Source organism: Nelumbo lutea, chromosome 1 (assembly GCF_056320005.1).
Source record: "Nelumbo lutea isolate HS-2025 chromosome 1, American lotus-T2T, whole genome shotgun sequence".
In the NCBI taxonomy this organism is placed as follows: Eukaryota; Viridiplantae; Streptophyta; class Magnoliopsida; order Proteales; family Nelumbonaceae; genus Nelumbo; species Nelumbo lutea.
The window spans coordinates 129,986,686-130,004,382 of NC_142684.1; the positions used below are offsets into that span (position 1 = coordinate 129,986,686).

General features: G+C 39.8%; 1 protein-coding gene across 1 annotated transcript in view; it reads right to left on the reverse strand.

Moving 5' to 3' along the window:
- The window catches only part of LOC148877536 (SCY1-like protein 2 A), a 116,051-nt gene extending 100,604 nt beyond the window's left edge, over positions 1–15,447 (reverse strand). Inside the window, exons 1-2 of the mRNA XM_088942120.1 lie at positions 14,708–15,447; positions 7,690–7,794 (exon numbers count right to left, since the gene is read on the reverse strand). Of these exons, the coding sequence (XP_088798246.1) occupies positions 7,690–7,794; positions 14,708–15,196 (594 nt within the window). The 5' untranslated portion in view covers positions 15,197–15,447. The remainder of the gene's footprint in view (positions 1–7,689; positions 7,795–14,707) is intronic.
- Positions 15,448–17,697: the final 2,250 nt, after the last annotated feature.

Here is a 17,697-nt window from a genome sequence, read left to right on the forward strand (position 1 = left end):
ACAAGTTTCCAAACCCACATCTCCTCATAATTTCAATCAAAAATTTCCAATCCACAGTCATAGGCTTTTCTAGATCCAACTTGATAGCCACTCCCTTCCTCTTTGATCTTTTATGAGCCTCCACACATTCATTTGCAATTAATATTTGGTCAATAATCTGTCTATCCTACACAAAGGCCCCTTGAGCTTGAGAAACTAAATGGGAGATCACCTTTTTAATCCTCAAAGACAGCACCTTTTCAATCACCTTGTAAATACTGGTGGCCAAACTTATTGGTCTAAAATCCCCTAGTTGGTTGGCATTATTCTTTTTTGGGATCAGAGCTAAAAAAGTAGAATTCGTTCTCGGACTTATCACCCCTCTCCTGTATAACTCATTAAACACCCTAACCAAGTCTCCTTTAATTATCTCCCACCAATCTTGATGGAAAGCCATTGTGTAACCATTGGGTCCTGGAGATTTTGATCTGTCCATAGAAAAAATTGCCTCCTTAATCTCTCCCTCATCATACCTTTTTTTTCCAAAAATTGGACTTGATTCTCATCTAGAGTCTCCCAATCAAAGCCTTCAATTCTCCACCTCTCACTTAGGGGTCTTCTATAAATTGACCTAAAATGTTCTGCAAAAGTTTTAGCAATCTCATCTTGATTCGTGATCTCATTCTCCCCCACCACTAAAGAGTTAATCATGCACTTCCTTCTCCTTCCATTTGCAATGGTATGGAAAAATTTTGTATTTTCGTCCCCTTCTCTGATCCATCTTTCTCTTGACTTTTGCTTCCAGCAAATTTCCTCTCTCAATAAGGCTCCCCTAGTTCTTTCCTCAAATTCCACCTCAACTCCTTATCACCAACATCTAAAATTCCTTCCACCTCTTTGCTATCTATTACCTCTATCTAAGAAATCAACTCCACCTTCTTCTCCTCCAATCTCCCAAACTTCACCCTACTCCATTGCTTGATCTCCTTTTTCAACAATTGAAGTTTCTTAAGGAACTTCTAGCCTTCCCACATTGCAGGTCTTACCAAACTATTCCACCAAACCTTAACTTTCTCTTTAAAATCCGGGTGAGTGAGCCACATATTTTCAAACCTGAAAGGGATTGGGCCACCATCACTGGTTCTCTCAAACAAACAAATGGGCCAATGGTCTAAGGTGACCCTAGGTAGATTTCTTCCGACTAAACCTGGCCAATGCTCTTCCCAGTCAGGTGAGACTAAAAACCTATCAAGCTTGGATAGGATAGGGGAAGTTTGAAGGTTTGACCAAGTATAACAGGATTACCCAAAAGTAATATCTCTTAACTCAAAAGCTTCAATAAAGGAGTTGAACTTTCTCATACTCAATGTGGTTCTTTGCCTGCTTCATGTTGTCTCACTCACATACCTAACTACATTAAAATCTCCCCCTAGACACCAAGGTCCATCCCAAAGACCCCTAACATCTCCAAGCTCCTCCCACAAATTCTTCCTTTCTTTATATGATTTTGGCCCATAGACATTCATGAGAACCCAATCAAATCCGTCTTGCACATCCTTCACCTTAATAGAAATTGAGTATCTGCCTACCAGTTCTTCCAAACATTGAACTATTTCTTCCCTCCACATTGTTATGATACCCCCCGAGGCACCCCAAGAGGGAGCGAAACTCCAATTATTATTCCTCTCTCCCCACACATTACTTATCAACTTCCTGAACTTTGGATTCTTGAATTAGAACAAAATCAGTTCTCTCCTTCAATACCCCTTTGATTAGTCCTCCTTTTATGGCACTACCTAACCCCCTTACATTCCAACTAACAATCTTCATGATCACAACAACTCTGAACCCAGCCCCCCCTGCATCCTATAGACCTCCTCTCCTCCTCCCTCCCCTAGCACTGAACTCCTTATCCCCTTCCACATCGCTAATGAGTTTTTCAACTTCATTTAACTTCCTTCTCCTCTTGCGCCCCTTTTCTTTGCTTGCCTCCATTTGAGATTCCTTTTCTTTGATTTTTTCCACTCTCAAAACCACCACAAGATCCATAACACTCTGATCTTTTTGACTTCTTTTACTTTCTCCCGCCTCCTCCTTTTCTTTCTTCCCTTTAGTTAAGACCCTTCCAAACCCCCCGTCATTCTCATCTTCTTGTGAATGAATTAGTTTGGTGGCTTCTTTGTCCCCCTCTGTACCCATCCCTTTATCAGCCCCTACTCCTTCCTTGTCCTTTTGCCTCCTTTCACCCCAAGCCTCAAACACACCCTCCCCTCCTTCCTCTCCTATTATTCTCTCGCATTCTCTCCTTCTTCTGGTAGATTCATGGGCAAATCACGGCCTTGGATGGGATCTGGATATACTGTAGGATCAACATGACACAAGTTAGCATCAGAAATTAAACCAACAGTGTTATCGAAGTTACCAGAATGCTGAGAAGAAAGAAGGACAAGCGTCTTAGACACAGGAGATTCGGTGCCCTTTTCCTTTTGAAACCTCTCCAAACCCCCGACTTCAGTTCTAACTAGTTGGGAAGACCTCGAAGGATTATTTGACTTGGCCAAACCAGAACTTGTACCCCCTCCCAAAGTATCTTCTGTAATCTCCTAGTTCTCCTGCCGAAACACCAATTTATCACCATGCTCCTGTCTCTCATCTGGGATTAGTTCCTTACCCCCTTGGGCACCTCTAATCCCCTCCTGAATAATTGGACGATTCTTCACACCACTAATCAGTGACGGCCGTAAGACATCTTTGTTCGTAGTCGAGAGAAGTACGTCTTCAACTTGTGATTTCCCCTTATTTATTGCTACCTCCTTTTCATCAAAGAGTGAACCAATATGAAAATCATCCCCACTCTCTACAATGACCTGAACAGCATCTTCGTTGTCTGAGTTTTTGCTACTGGAATCATCTTCAGAGGAGAGACCATCATCTGAGTTTTCATAATGAACCCAAAGATCCTCTATGCCGTCGTCGTCATCCTTCCAGTCCGCCTTCGACCTTTCATATCGAGGATTAGGCCTGTTGCGACATCCACTACAGCTGCAAGAGCTTCTAACCAATTCGACTGCCTTGGGATGATGGGGACGATAATAAATCATAAATGTCGTCCCCCATCGCCCTATTAAAAACCTCGCACATGCTCTTTAAGTTATCACGTGACCTAGTCACAACAGGTTGTTTAGCTTGTCGATTCGACCCAGGATCAGCGGGTGGACCATCCTTTTTACCCCCCCTCCCTCAAAATATCTACAAACGACGGTTTAGCCCTCGGTCTAACTGAACAATGAAATTCAAAAAAACTTAAAGAGCCCATTTTTAATGACTTAAAGCCCGACGGTCCGCCTTCCAAAGCAGAACCGACATTACACTGCTGATTTTCCATAAACTCTTATCCACTTGGCATCACTCTGGACACGTCACCATCGTCTCCTACCTCCTTGCCTTTCTCCCATAGCACCGTTTCAACTTCCAATGCTAACCAAACTCTCCACCATCGTCCGCCTGAAGAAATCTCAACAAACCTCGAAACTCTCCGAGGATAAGAACCTTGAATCTTGGTCTTAGCGCTTGAAGGGGAGAAAGGTTCACTGCAATGAGTGACCCTCCACAGAGATCTGCCACTCTGGAGAAAACCTCTTGCTTCCAAAGATTGAACGGAAGCCCAATCAGTTTTAATTGAATAACCTCTTCTTCCTCCAACACAAACTCGTTGCAAGACGGAAACCAACTCTGCAGCAAGGCCCAACCTTCCCGTGTCTGTATCTTAGCCGCAACCTCAAGAGGGTGACCAAAGTCCAAGATAGCAGCCTTCTTCTCAAACGGGAACAGGAATGCGTGTTCAATCACAGGAATCGTCTTCATGACATCAGCTAGGATTCCATTCCAGTCCACTTCCCCCTGGAGACTTGTCACCTTTTTCTTTTCCCAGTCTTCTAAAGGTCCTTCTAATACAAGCTTTGAGCATGCAATAGTTCCACTGACACCTCTTAGATTTTCTTTCTCCTTTTCTCCAACCTGTGAAATTGCTAGGCTCTTATCAGCAGCTACTTCTTGGATAGGGAGGACTGATTTTCTTTCCAATCCCCATCTTTGATCGAAATCATCGAGAGCACCAGCAATCAAAATCCAACCTTGCTTCTTTTTTCCTTCCGGAATACAAATCACTTGCTTCTTTCCAGTCCCAAACGCTTCAGTTAGCTGAATATAGGTACCCCTGTTGTTGCTTTTCTTCTCCACCAAGAATTTCTTCCTACCTTTCACCAATTCTCCTTTCCATTCAGGCTCTGTGATGGCAAAAATTGTTCCATCAAGGAAACCTTTAAACCAACAGACTGGTTCCCTCCCCAAGACTACGACAGATCTCTTATCTTCTCTAATTTTAATTGCAGAACCTCCACCGATTTCTTCCAGCAGAAATCTTTTCTTTTCCACAACCATTATCATCCTCCATTTTGTCGCCGGCTGGAAGCTTTCCTTTGACGCCATCTTCTCCCCTGTATATTTTAATGATAACATTTAGTGCATTCCTCCAACTTGGGACACCAGACCAGTTGTTCCCCCCTTCTCTCATGACATTGACTTGTGGTTATTTCAGCTTCAGATAACCTATACAGACTTGGACATAGCTCACACAATTTACCTGCTCTGACCAACCGTCCTCCCAAAACCTGATTCTTGCTCCATCTCCAACTGAGAAGCCTGTTACACACTGAGACCCCTGAAATCATGGTTGAATTTCATGATCCCCATCCATACACTCACCCCATATGAAGACCACACCTCCCCGGATTCCCACCTGTAGAGAACACTGATGTGGGCCCCACAGCTGTGGTCCCCACTGTGTTCGTAGGACAGTATGTGTAATTATTTGTTTCAGTCATGGTAGTGTCAGTTGGGGTCAGTTTGTTATTTCAGTTGTTATTTATTTCAGTTTTATTTACTTTACTTGTCATGTAAGTACTAATGGCAGATCTGTCCTTTTCTCTATGTACTGAACATAACCTATAAATACTAGGAGAGTGGCGGTGGCAGATGTGTTAGAATCTGCCCCTTCTTTCAAACCCTTGTGTTCTCCTGTTTCTCTTCTCTCTTTTCTCCTTCCTCTCACTTTTCTTAACCTAAAATCTATTAGGGTTCAAGGCTGATTGCAGTCTTGATCTTCTACTGAGAAGCCTGTTACACACTGAGACCCCTGAAATCATGGTTGAATTTCATGATCCCCATCCATACACTCACCCCATATGAAGACCACACCTCCCTGGATTCCCACCCAAACCTCATCATCCCATACTTACCCACCACCACTCTTCTCCATAAAGAGTTTTCCTCCCTCCCTGAGCCAAATCTCCACAGCCACTTTCCAATCAATGCCTTGTTAAAAAATCTTGACTCTCCTAAAACCCAACCCACCCTTCTCCTTTGGTTTACAAACTTTCCCCCAGCTTACCAAGTGAAACTTCTTTCCCCTACCCTCCCCACACATACTCCTTCCCAAAGAAAATCCCTTTGAATTTTTTAATTCTTTCAGCCACTTGTGACGGAACCCTAAGTAAGGATAAGTAGTAAGTCGGTAGACTTGAGAGAACACTCTTTATTAAGGTTATTCTTCCCCCCAAAGATAAGTATTTTGCCTTCCACCCATCCAGCCTCTTCTCCACTCTTTCCATTACTAGTCTCCATAAAGCACCAGATTTTGAGGCTCCCCCAATCGGCACCCCTAAATATATAAAGGGGAGTTCTCCAATTTTACATTCAAAGGCTTCAGCGTATTCCATCAGAACCTCCCTTTCAGCCCTCCCAACTCCATTCAACACACTTCCACTGCAATAATTCAAGTTGAGCTATCTCCTCCCAAAGAAAATTCAAAGAAGAGTATTATGATGTTAGAGATAACTCCCACTATTTTAAAGCACTCACCTGCATCTTCAATTCACATGCCCTTACACCATTGAGAGGCTGTGAATAAATCTCAGATGCACTATCCCACACATCCTTGGCAATCTTCTTGAACATGAAATTTCTGCTGATATGAGGCTCCATTGAATTTAAGTAGCCAAGACATCACGCCGTCACCATATAGTTCTCATGTGTCCATTTGGGATGACTGGGGTCTTTGGAATCAAACTCCTCACTCCCTTTGATGTAACCCAATTTCCCATGCCCTCCATTCCCAATCTTCATTGATTGAGCCCACTCTAAATGGTCAAACCCATCTAGCCTGACTGTAGTGATCATTCTAACAGTCTGGAAGTCTCCGCTTCCTCCCATGAGGGTTCCAACCTCTGTAATCTACTTCTGCTTACTTCCACTAGCATCCATCCCACACCAACTACCACCATCTACTTCAAACAATAGCAAACAACTGATTTTGATGAGAAACAGAGCACTCAAACACAAACTCTAACTATACCCCAAGACAGACCAACCCGGGACTACTTGAAGAAGGGAGAAGATATAGTAGGCTAGCCGTTCATTCTAGTGAGCTCAGAAATGTCCAAAAGTCAATCGATCACAATTTTATGATGTACTGGGCCTAGAAATACCCAAGTGCCAGTCCCAAACTTGCTCTATACTTCTTACCTCAAATTGATAATGGTTCCCTGACTTCCTCTATGGTTTCTAGCAGCACACTTTCAAAACTCTCTTCAAGACAGCAGAAGCCACTAAGAACTTCTCCAAAACACTCCTAGAAGCCAGGTGACAGCAGTGATGATGATTATCACTTCAAACGCTCTTGTATACTGCTAAAATCACTAGCCTAAAGAAAGCGAAAAAACTGAAAAACTTGGTTCTGATACCAAGTTGGATGAAAACAGCACCTATACATTCAAAGAAAATTCAGAGATCAGGTTTAGAAGAAGAGAATTAGGCTGGATCAAGAAGGAAGAGGAAAGAGGAAGAAATAATTGAAGAGAAGAAAGAACTGGATATGTGGTTCTAGAGAATCCCCACTCCTTTTATATTTTCTTTATAATTTCAGTTAAAATTACACAAGTAACCCTAGTGGGGAAGCAGCAATAAGACAGTAATAAAAAACAAATAAATATGAGGTCCATTGGGCCCAACAAGACAATAATAAAAAGAATAAATAAAATAACAATTAAAAAGGCCCAATAACTAAGGCCAGCTATCAACATTTAACAAATGGCATCACTAAGGAATTCTAGTAAAAAAGTATATGCAACTCTTGGATACAGGCATGGTGGGACCTATGAAATGACACTGCAAAACAAAATTAAGCATGGTCCCTACCATATACGTAGGGCATGCTGTTAGTAATTTCAACCCTAAATAAGTGAGAGAAGCCAATATTGTTGTAAATGATGATCAAATCAGATGCCTATATTTAACTAAAAACCTACAAGAAACGTGCAAAAAATTATGAAAATGCTAACTCATCTATTTCATGTAACTCTTTTTTGTACACTACATGATGTCTTTAATGGTCTTCTTCATTCTTGTATCTGTTATTTCTATAATCATTAATAAAATTCTTCCTTCATTAATCAAAAAATTAGTGTATGAGATTAATAATTATTCCCTTAGAAATCCCACAGAAGAATTCATGAATTAAAGTTTGGCATACATTAATGATATATATACATTTAGGCATAAAATATATGCATATATGCATAAATACATACAGAGACAGACAGACAGTCAAACAGACAGGCAGCGAGAAAGAGAGAGAGAGAAGGAAGATGTAACCTCAGGTGAAATAGCCCGATGAATGAGGCGGGCATTGTTGTGAAGAAAATCTAATGATTCAGCAACCTGGAGCAAACCATGTTTCACCTCCAACAATCCCATTTCCTGCAATAAAGCTTAAAGTATTTTCAGGAAGTTACAAAAATGACAAGGATAAGCCATGCATAAGAGCCAGAACAACCTTAGAGGTAACACCAAGGCTGGTAGTTGGTACTAATTCAGTTGCCCCTGACATAAAATGTTTCAAACAGAATTTGCACTGGTGTTTCTAGAAATTGCTTGGCTAGTCATATGCAAATGATACAGGAAAAGCAGTATTGGAAAATATAGTGCAATTTCTTTTAATAGTGTATTTAAAATAACAAGGGTTAGGCATACAAGATGCATAGAAGTAAGTGATAATGATCCAAAAAATAGTTTTTGAACTTCAATGTTGAATAAAATTGTATAACAGACATATAAGAACTGGAGTCATGTAATTTCTTTGGTAAGAACATTTTGCATCCATCCAAAATTTGCATCATAGATTCATACTTACAAGAGTTCGACAAACCAAAATAAATTTAAAATCATCTGAGTTTTTTATAAGCAAATAAAAGGAAGTTTGTTGTGGTGTTTTAAAACCTCCAAGCAAGGTACTAAGAAAATGCCTTGTGGCACAGTCTAGAGGCATACAGACCCTTGAAGTATACACATCCAGCCTAGAGGCATATGAGGCATATGCCTCTTGTTCTATTGTATTACAGCCACTTTTTATAATAAAAGTGCAATAGATAAACGTGGGCAAACCATTTTATCATGTTCCCCATTATAATATTAACATAATGCAAAGGATGAAAACCTTCCAAATGTTCTTATCAAAATGCCCTTTCAGACCCCCAAAAACTAATCAGAGTGCATTATATATGAACCCAGCCACATAAGACCATAACAGAAAAATATAAAACATCTACAGAACACTTAACACCTCCTTGTGCTTAGGAGGCTTACACCTCCAAGTAGTGGAACGCGTCCACATTTAAAACATTTTTGGATAATAAATAAAAATGATTTTTATAAGATGGAAAGAAGTATATCATAGGGAGTCATGAGGGATCACCAGCAATACAAGCATGAAAAAGATAAAAAAGTAGTAACAAAAGCATCAAAAGTACAATAGATCAATCCATTTAACCCAATTCAAGTAAAGACCAAAACATTGGTTTGTAGTAGCCGTAGTAGTTTATAAAGAGGGGGTCCAGAAGTTCTGCATCTAGGGGAAAAGCATGGACAGAGGTGATAGGTGTCTAATGTTGTTCAATGAGTGGTCTTATGCATCTGGAAAGAGGTATCCTGGAGACGAGCAGCCAAGCCCAAGATTTTGGCTAGACTATCTGCTATAGAATTCTGCTTCCTTGGGCTCCATCTGATCTGCAAAACTTACTGATGATTGTTTCTTTTATTTCTTTTAAGGAGTTTGCAGCCTCCATTAACTGCTTCCAGAAAAGGCTCCATCTAATTTTTTTTGTAAAAGGTAAGGTATTTTATTAAATTAAATAACAGTACAAAGGAGCCTAGGCCATTAAAAGCTGCCTAGAGCCACCTCAGATTACAAATGCATCCAAGTCTGAGAACTAAACAACAATCTCGAATTCTGATTTTTAAATTCCTCTGTTACCGTCACCCAAGACAGTAGAAAAGGCTCCATCTAATTGCATTCACTGAATCCCTGTTGATGGTTAGGGAGGATAACCAAAGCAGCTTTGCCACTTGAGTTCCCATTAGAAGAGACTTCACTTCAGACACCCCTAAAACAAGGAATCCCTATGGTGATAAGGAATCACCTGAGAGAAGAACAAAAGACCAAGAATCTACCAAACTAATGCAAAAACCACACACCCCTAAAACAAGGAACCAAAAAACACGCACTACCACCCCAAACAAAGGCCCAGAGAATCTTCCCATCCAATCTAAGGATCCTATCCCAGCTGGCCCAAAATTTCTAACTGCCATCAAAATAGAATTTCATTAAGAGCACCAGTTGGTGCAACTATTGGAGGCACATCAGCTGGCGATGACTGTAGGATCTCAGGTTGATTCTTATAAAGAATGGTGTGGTATTCTCTTTTTTTTTTCTTTTTCTTTTTTTTTTTTTTTTGAACTCCGGAGTTGCCGCATTCATAACCCTACCCCTTAGAGCAGCATATGAGACCACCTTGTAATCAAACTCCTTTCTGCATTTTCATCTCAAGTAGGTTTTTATGGTTAGGAGTTCCCACCAAGCTCCTTTGAGGGTAATCTAGTATTCAGTTGGAGTTAATAAGGTAGTCCTGTATTCATCTTCACCACCAATATGTGAAGATTCAATCATTTCATCAACCTCTATGAACTTAGAAAGCAGTCTTTGGATGGAGCTACCTTTACCTCTATCAACTCAATCCTTCTTGTTCCAAGTTAGATAGGTTCTTGTTCTCTACAGACTGGGCAAGGCATTAGAATGGGATCCATTGTTGTTCTCTTCCTAGACCCATTTCATATCGATGACCGATCTTGATTTCTCAGAACAACCATATACCTTTGTAGTGGCCCAATTTCTAAATTGCATGAAATCTTGGTGGGAAGAGGATTTTGGGGTCACCAAATGGAAGTCCTTTAAATTTAGAAAGAAGCTAAAGCGCATTAAAGGAAAATTAGAGTGGAATACAGAAGCATTTGGATGTAGAGAAATGCAAAAGAATGAAATTTTGTCCAAAATAAAGGAATGTGATAGGTTGAAAGCTGAAAGTGGTTTCACAAAAGTAGAGAAACAGTTGAGGTGGAATTCCAAGGTAGATTATGATTTAATCTTAAAAAAGGGAAGAAATTAGTTGAAGATAAAAGTCTCCATGTAAATAGGAGGGGTGATGAGAAGTAGGATTTTTTTTACTCACTAGCAAATGGTAGAAGAATTTCATATCGCAATTAGTGATAAATGGGATAGAGATTAATCAGGAAGAACACATTGCTAAGGTCTTCATAGACCATCTTAAGACCAGTTATAGATCTCACCCACCTTGTAGAGAACAGGTTGAAAGACTTGACTGGACAGCCTTGTATGAGGTAGTTGTGACAGACCTAAAGAGACCCTTTGGAGAAGATGAGGCAAAAAGGGTTTTTGACATGAATAGAAGCAAAGTATCTGGGCCTGATGGCTTTACTATGGGGTTTCTCAAAGTTGTTTGGAGATCATTAAGAAGTATTTGATAGATCCATGGATGGGGGGATCAGGATCATAAGTTCTAGAGTTAATGCTACATATGTAGCTCTCATTCAAGATACTGGAGGCTTCTTACCCCCAAGGATTTTATAACCATTAGAGCCTATAAAATAATTCCTCAAGGTCCTCTCCCTTGGGATCAAAAGTAGCCCGCTCAACAATCATTTCCCACTTCCAAGGGGAGTCTATTCAAGAAAGGCACATTGTCGAATAGATTTTGACTGCAAACAAGAGTCCCTGGGACTTCAGGCAGAGAGGAGGGCAAAGTTCGGTATGCAAGTTCAATATAAAAAAGGCCTGTGACATGGTAGGCAAAGAGTTTGTGGATTTGGTGATGGATAAGTGTCGTTTTGGAGCCTTGTAGAGGAAGTGGATACAAAGCTGTTTGAAATCTTTCCACAGTATCCACTAAGAACAAATCACAAGTGGATTGGAAACCCCCACCGGATAGAGTGGTAAAATTGAATTCTGATGGCAGCTGCCAAGGTAACCCAGGGCCATCCGGAATTGGTGGGATTCTGAGAGACAAAGACAGCAATAGGTTGTCTCTTCTTTCAGGACCACTGGGTGAAGGTGATTCTGTAAGGGCAGAGTTACTAGCAGCAGAACAAGGTATACAGATGGCTAGTCAAATTGGAGTGAACAATTTGTTAGTAGAAGGGGATTCCAAGGTAGTAGTGGGCTGGCTGAATAGCCCAGATACAGCTTGTTGGGGCTATAGGGACCTATTAAAGAAAGTTAAATGGATGACAAGAAATATGACTGTCAGTTTTCAGTGGGTCAGCGGATCAGCAAATGTAATGGTTGATTCTCTGGCCAAGCAAGGGGTGTCAAGGGGAGATCTGTTTTGGGCTACTTTGTAATTTGTGTTTCAGGCTTGGGCTTGTTTAGTGCATATGATTCAGTCCTCGGGGGAGGTAACATCTCGTGCCTCTTCCTAGGCTGATTGTATTTTCTTATTTGAATTAATAAAACTTCTCTCATTTATCAAAAAAAAATCTTTCCACTATTGAATCTTGATAAATAGTTCTGCAAAAAACTCTTTCTTGCAAATAGAGGCCTCAAACATGGAAAGCCTTTATCTCCTTTCTTATTCACCCTAGTATTAGATATTCTTAACCACATCATTTCCAAATTAGATAGTCATGGCCTTAGAGAGCTTCAAATAATTAGATATAAGTGTGGTATGTAAGTGTATGTAAGTGTATGTAAGTGTGGTATTTTTTACTTCTTCTTAAAAATAAGTGTGTTATGTAAGCATATAATAATTTATCAAAAAAAAATGTAAGCATATAGTATAACAAGGGATACCCATACCCGGAAATGTGTGTGTCTATGTTTGCATTTGTTGCTGGGCATTAGAGGATTATAGGGCTCTTACGTTCTAGAGCCGGTTGTAAAACTATCTTCATCTCAAAGGGTTTGGTAGAAAGAGCTAGCTTAAATGTTTGAGGTTCCTTGGCACTATGTACATACACTTTATCACAGTCTCAATTGGGTGGGGAAATTCCTTGAAGGCTAAACTAATGGCCCTATTGCAAGATCACAGACTAGCTAAACAGCTGGGATTCAGAATTATTGAGGTAGAACTGTAGGAGACTCACAGGTAGTCATCTCTTGGCCAAAATCCAACAGGCGTATTCCTTGGACCCTTCAGCATGTACTGAGATAAGTGGAAAAGATTGCAAGAGAAATAGAGGTTGAATTCAAGTGGGTTAGGAGGAGTGCAAACGAGTTAGCTGACTTATTAGCCAAACAAGAGGTTATGAGGCAGCATTTATTTTGGGCATCCTTGTAACTTGAGCTTGCAAGAGGGGATTGACACTTTGGCCAATCAAGTTGTATTAATCACAACTACTTTCCAAGTTAATATAATAAATCTTACCTTTGCCGATCAAAAAAAAGACATTTTATCAAAAATATAAAAACCAAGTCATTCATCCCATCGAAAAGCAAACAAGGAGACATGATGGTGGTAAAAAGGCTAGAATCGTGTGGAGCTGCATCCCTTTTTCTGTTTCTTGGATTGTCTGGAAAGAAAGAAACAAAAGAATATTTGAGAATAAATCTTAGAGCATTGAGAGACTAGTGGCGATGAGGCGGTCAATGGTAAAGTAGTTATGAATTGGATGTTGATCCTTCCAGATTTTGCACAAGTCAATAGAGAGATTTTGGAGAAAGTTTTTGGGAAGTGCTTGAATTACAAAATTGTAATTTAGATGATCATTTATTTTGAGTATGTTCTTCTCTTTGGGTGTTACCTTGACATTCAATGAGCTTGTAATCCTTTCCTATTTTTTAATAAAATTTTTCTTTTACTATAAAATAAATGGTAGGGTATCAACCTTCACATCACTGCATAACCCAATTTTATAAGAAAAAGAAAATCAAATATTATTTCACACTTCTGTAAAGCTCTCTGGTATATCATAAGAGACCACTTACCAAAAAAACACATTTGAGTGTAATCTTAGCTCTTAAACAAAGAACTCTCGATAGGACTTCTTTTTTTTTTTGTAGTAAATAAAAAAGGAAATGTTACTAATAAAGAAAAAAGGTGCATCAGCTAGGTGATGAGGAATCACTACAAATCATACTCTACATATAACTCAAAAAGCAGTATACATCTAAGAAGAAAAAACAAAACAAAATTAGCTGCTTGAATCCAACTCAAGAAGAGACCAAAAACCAAGATCTTCCTTTGAGACCCCTTCGAATTCTGGAAGTATACGAACCCAATCCATTAACCTTTTCCCACAGGACTTCACAAATAATTAGCACCAAGCCTTTGCGCCCTCATTCCAGGGCATAGAAAGAAGAAAATTATCATGATTAATTTCTTAGATAATACCTGACATTCTCCAAAAGAGACCTAAATACATTGGAGAAGGGACTTTGCCACATTTAAATCATTCTCACTTAGATTTTTTTTTCTTTTTCTTTAACATAAACTTTCTTTTAAGGCTAAAGACATTTTCCTTGAAGGAAAGGAAATGGTTCCATATTGTAGCATTTAATGTAAAGTTAAAAACATGTCATAGTTTTATATAACCACTTAAGAAAGTTCACACTCTGAATATAGCACCAGTATTTTAAGTTAGTATGGTAAGTTGTGTCCTAAACTACATAAGTGAGCAACGAAAGTTTTTGATGTACAATTGTCAGAAGGCATCTCTCATTGTCAAGCTTTATCCCGTAAAAAGAAGAATGGTTCGTTTAACCATCCAATGTAGGTAGTTAGTTAACCATGTTTCTCAATGTGTAAGCTGTGAAATAGGCATACCACTGTTGAGCACCCCCATTAGAAAAACTATTTTTTCCATATTAAGGAATACTTAAGACCGTGGCCTTAATGTAACAATGGATAAAGCGTAATTTTAAGAGGAGAGGAAAAGAAAATAAACACCATTGAATTTTACCCACACAATTACCTTGAAGACTAGCAACTACAGCAGGATGAAAAACAAAGTTCTCATGGCAGATCCACCAAAACAATCGGGGGAAAGGAAAGACCAAATTCCCTCACCCAAGAAGATGCAACATGCATGAATTTAAAAATGTAATGAAAAGAATCACTTGCACGTTGGGAAAAAAAGAAAGCAGACATGGATCTCTCGATCGAACAAACCAATTTAAATTCCTAAATGTACATACCATAAAGAAAAGCATAGAAGCAGAAACGGGGAAAAATAAAAGAAAGCCCAAACAAAGGAAAAAAAATACAAAATTAAACCAGATCCCCAAATTTTTAGTTGAAAGTCGAAACAAATATCTAAGACCTACCATCTCCTTGAGCTCCTTGGGCACCTTCGCGATATTGTCAACCACACCAAGTGTATTAGCAACAGAAGCAAAGAGCGGCTCAGTAACCATGGCCATCGCATTCTTGTTTTCGTCCAATGCCTGAACCACATGAACAATCCCCGGATGCCGAAGTCGAACCAACCGAGCAGCATCTGCCCGAATTACATCGAAGAAGGCATCTTCCGCAGCCTTGGACAAGCCCGCACGAGCGCGGGCCTCGGAGATTGCCCGCTTGTCAAGGACCCACACGCAGACGATTGGATACTGCGCCGGAGTGGATCCACGGGCCTTGGCGGAGTACAGCTTCCAGGCAAGGCCATGGCCGCCGGATCCAATCTGGTCGAGGAGATCGTAGTCCTGCAGAGGTTTTGGGCCTGTAACTTCTTGGACTGTAGTCTGAACCGTCTTCTCAATCACAGCTGCGGTCTTCGCAAGAGCCTGAGTTAAGGTTTTCATGTTCAGAGCCATGGCTGAGAAGCTCTACCGGAGAAAAAGAGAGAATTTGAATCAAATTTGACAAAATTGCTGGGGCTTTGACTCGAGGGAGAAGATGACTTGATGGGGGGGAAGGGATCAAACTGATTCAAACATCAACTTCTGCGTCGCTTCCACCCACTCTCTCCCTCCCCCTTGCTCGCTGTCTCTTCCTCCCTACGAGAATTCATTTCCTTTGCTCCCGACAGTGTTTTTACTTCTTTACCTTTGTTTGCCAACCAACTAAAATGTACGTGGTCATTCGCCGCCTCATTATACTTGCGAGTGCTCGCATGTAATCACCGAGTCATCGTATTAAAGTAAGGGGCCTGTTTGGTAGGCCTTTGGTGTTGATCGAGTTGTATGGACTGAAATTGAATCACTTAAAGAAAAAAGCTACTACAATTAACTCTATTGGAAAGTTGATTTAGAGGCTTACATTAGCGCTTCTGTGTGACGCTTACATTACAAAGTCAGAAATTTCTACATAAAAGCCCCTCCAAATGAGCACTGCCCACTCTCAAAAAGCAATTTGAAATTAATTACAGTGGAAAGTCAATTTCATAGCTGAATTAAAAGCATACTTGAGCTTTCAAGACTTTTCACCAAATATAACTTGGATGGCTTCCCGTGTCCGTGTGGGGTTTATATTGCAAAATCAAAAACTGTTGCATGAAAGCCGTCCCAAACAGGCAATAAATTGCTATTAAGCCGCTTTGGGAAAACCACCAGAAAACGCTTTAAATGAAATTATTTTCTTTTTTTCAATTTTTTTTTTTTTAAACACGACTGATTTGAGTTTTCTCATGCGAGGCCCACCTGGCAAATCAGTTTTCTCCTACGGCACATCTCAGTCGTGTATTGCGAACATATATATAAAATGATAAATCATGATCAGGAGATGTTTCTAATATACGGCTGAAATGTGCTATAGGGCGCCTCCTTGGGGGCTGATTTGAACTCCTGCGTGAAAGCGCTTCCAATTTCAAACCGGCACTTACACCCGCTGTTTTTCATCTTCTTTATTGGAAACAATTTTGTTTGCTTCAACATATCCTAACGCAAACGTGGTGCAATGCATAAAATGAGAAGCTGCGTGCTTGCGTGTGGCGTTGAGAAATTAAGGCAGCTTCAGTACTCACTAGTATAGAAATTGTGAATCACGCCACACTAATTACGGAATGTTTTTCAACATGTTATTGTGTTATATCATATATGTATTTTTTTTCAATGTTTTAAAACTGATCCGGAATCGGAACCATTCTAACCACCAGTTTTTAGGTTGACAGTTTAACTGTTTGGTTTGAATGGGTGGTTCGTTCTAATCAAAAAATAAAAATTAACCAATATAATGAAAAATAAAAAAACAATGCTAAGAGGACGAGACCAGGTATAAAACCGGTGAAGAGAGAATTTCAAAGGTCAAAAGTTCGATCAGGGTCAAACCATGATGGCGTGACATATACATATATATACTACGGGCCATATAAATACTCTATATAATATATTTTACAACTTTTAATGTATTTAAATATGGTGGATGGATGGTAAGTTGCTGGGTGCATTCAGTGCAATCATGCTAATTTCATGCTGCTACACTCACTACAATCGCATTTCACTGCGTGAGCTACTCTCTCTATCCGCTACGCTCTCTCCTACATCGGTGCTTCGCTATGCTCGCATAGCAGTAACAACAGGAGCCCTAAAAGGCCAAAAGGCCATTTTAGGGTGTGTTATTGCTTGCGTCAACATAGGGTCTACATTAGGATTTTAAACACACCTAAATGCGTGCATATCAATGTAATATGTACAATAAATAGTGGTAATTAACTAATCTATGAAAATAAGAGGTGGATTAGTGGCAATTAACTAATCTTTGAAAATAATAGGTGGATTAGTGGAAATTAAGTAATTTATAAAAATAAAAGGTATTGGGTTCAAATCTTATTAACAACATTTTAAAATTTTACTTATGTATGGATTTGGGAGGTTTCATTAAATCGGGACTAGTTCATCGTTTTTCCAATTAAATTAGTCGGTCGTTGGTTTTTAGCGAATTTTGAGCAAGTCCGGTTGTTGGGGTGTGACCGAACCGATCAGGGCCCCAGGTCACGATTAAACCAATTCGACTAATCGGTCCAGTCCGATTTTCTAAACACTGGCAAAAATGACCAAAACCACCGAATGAATCAATGGTTCAACCGCCCATGTCAACAAGTCGTTGACCAATTCAACGGTTTTTTGCCAAGGACCAAGTTTGGGGTAAAACGGAACTAGTTGCCTAGACAGTTCCCGAGCCAAACAATCTAACCATCTGGGCCAACAACAAATCGAAAACCTTGATTTTTTTAGTTCCAATTTTGAAATTTTAAAATAAAGAAAAAATTCCCGACTAGTACCCTATACTTTGGGCCTAGTGCCACTTTTGTCCCCAAACTTTAAAATGCAATAATTCAGTACCCAAACTTTTAAAACGTGACAATCCAGTACCTGTC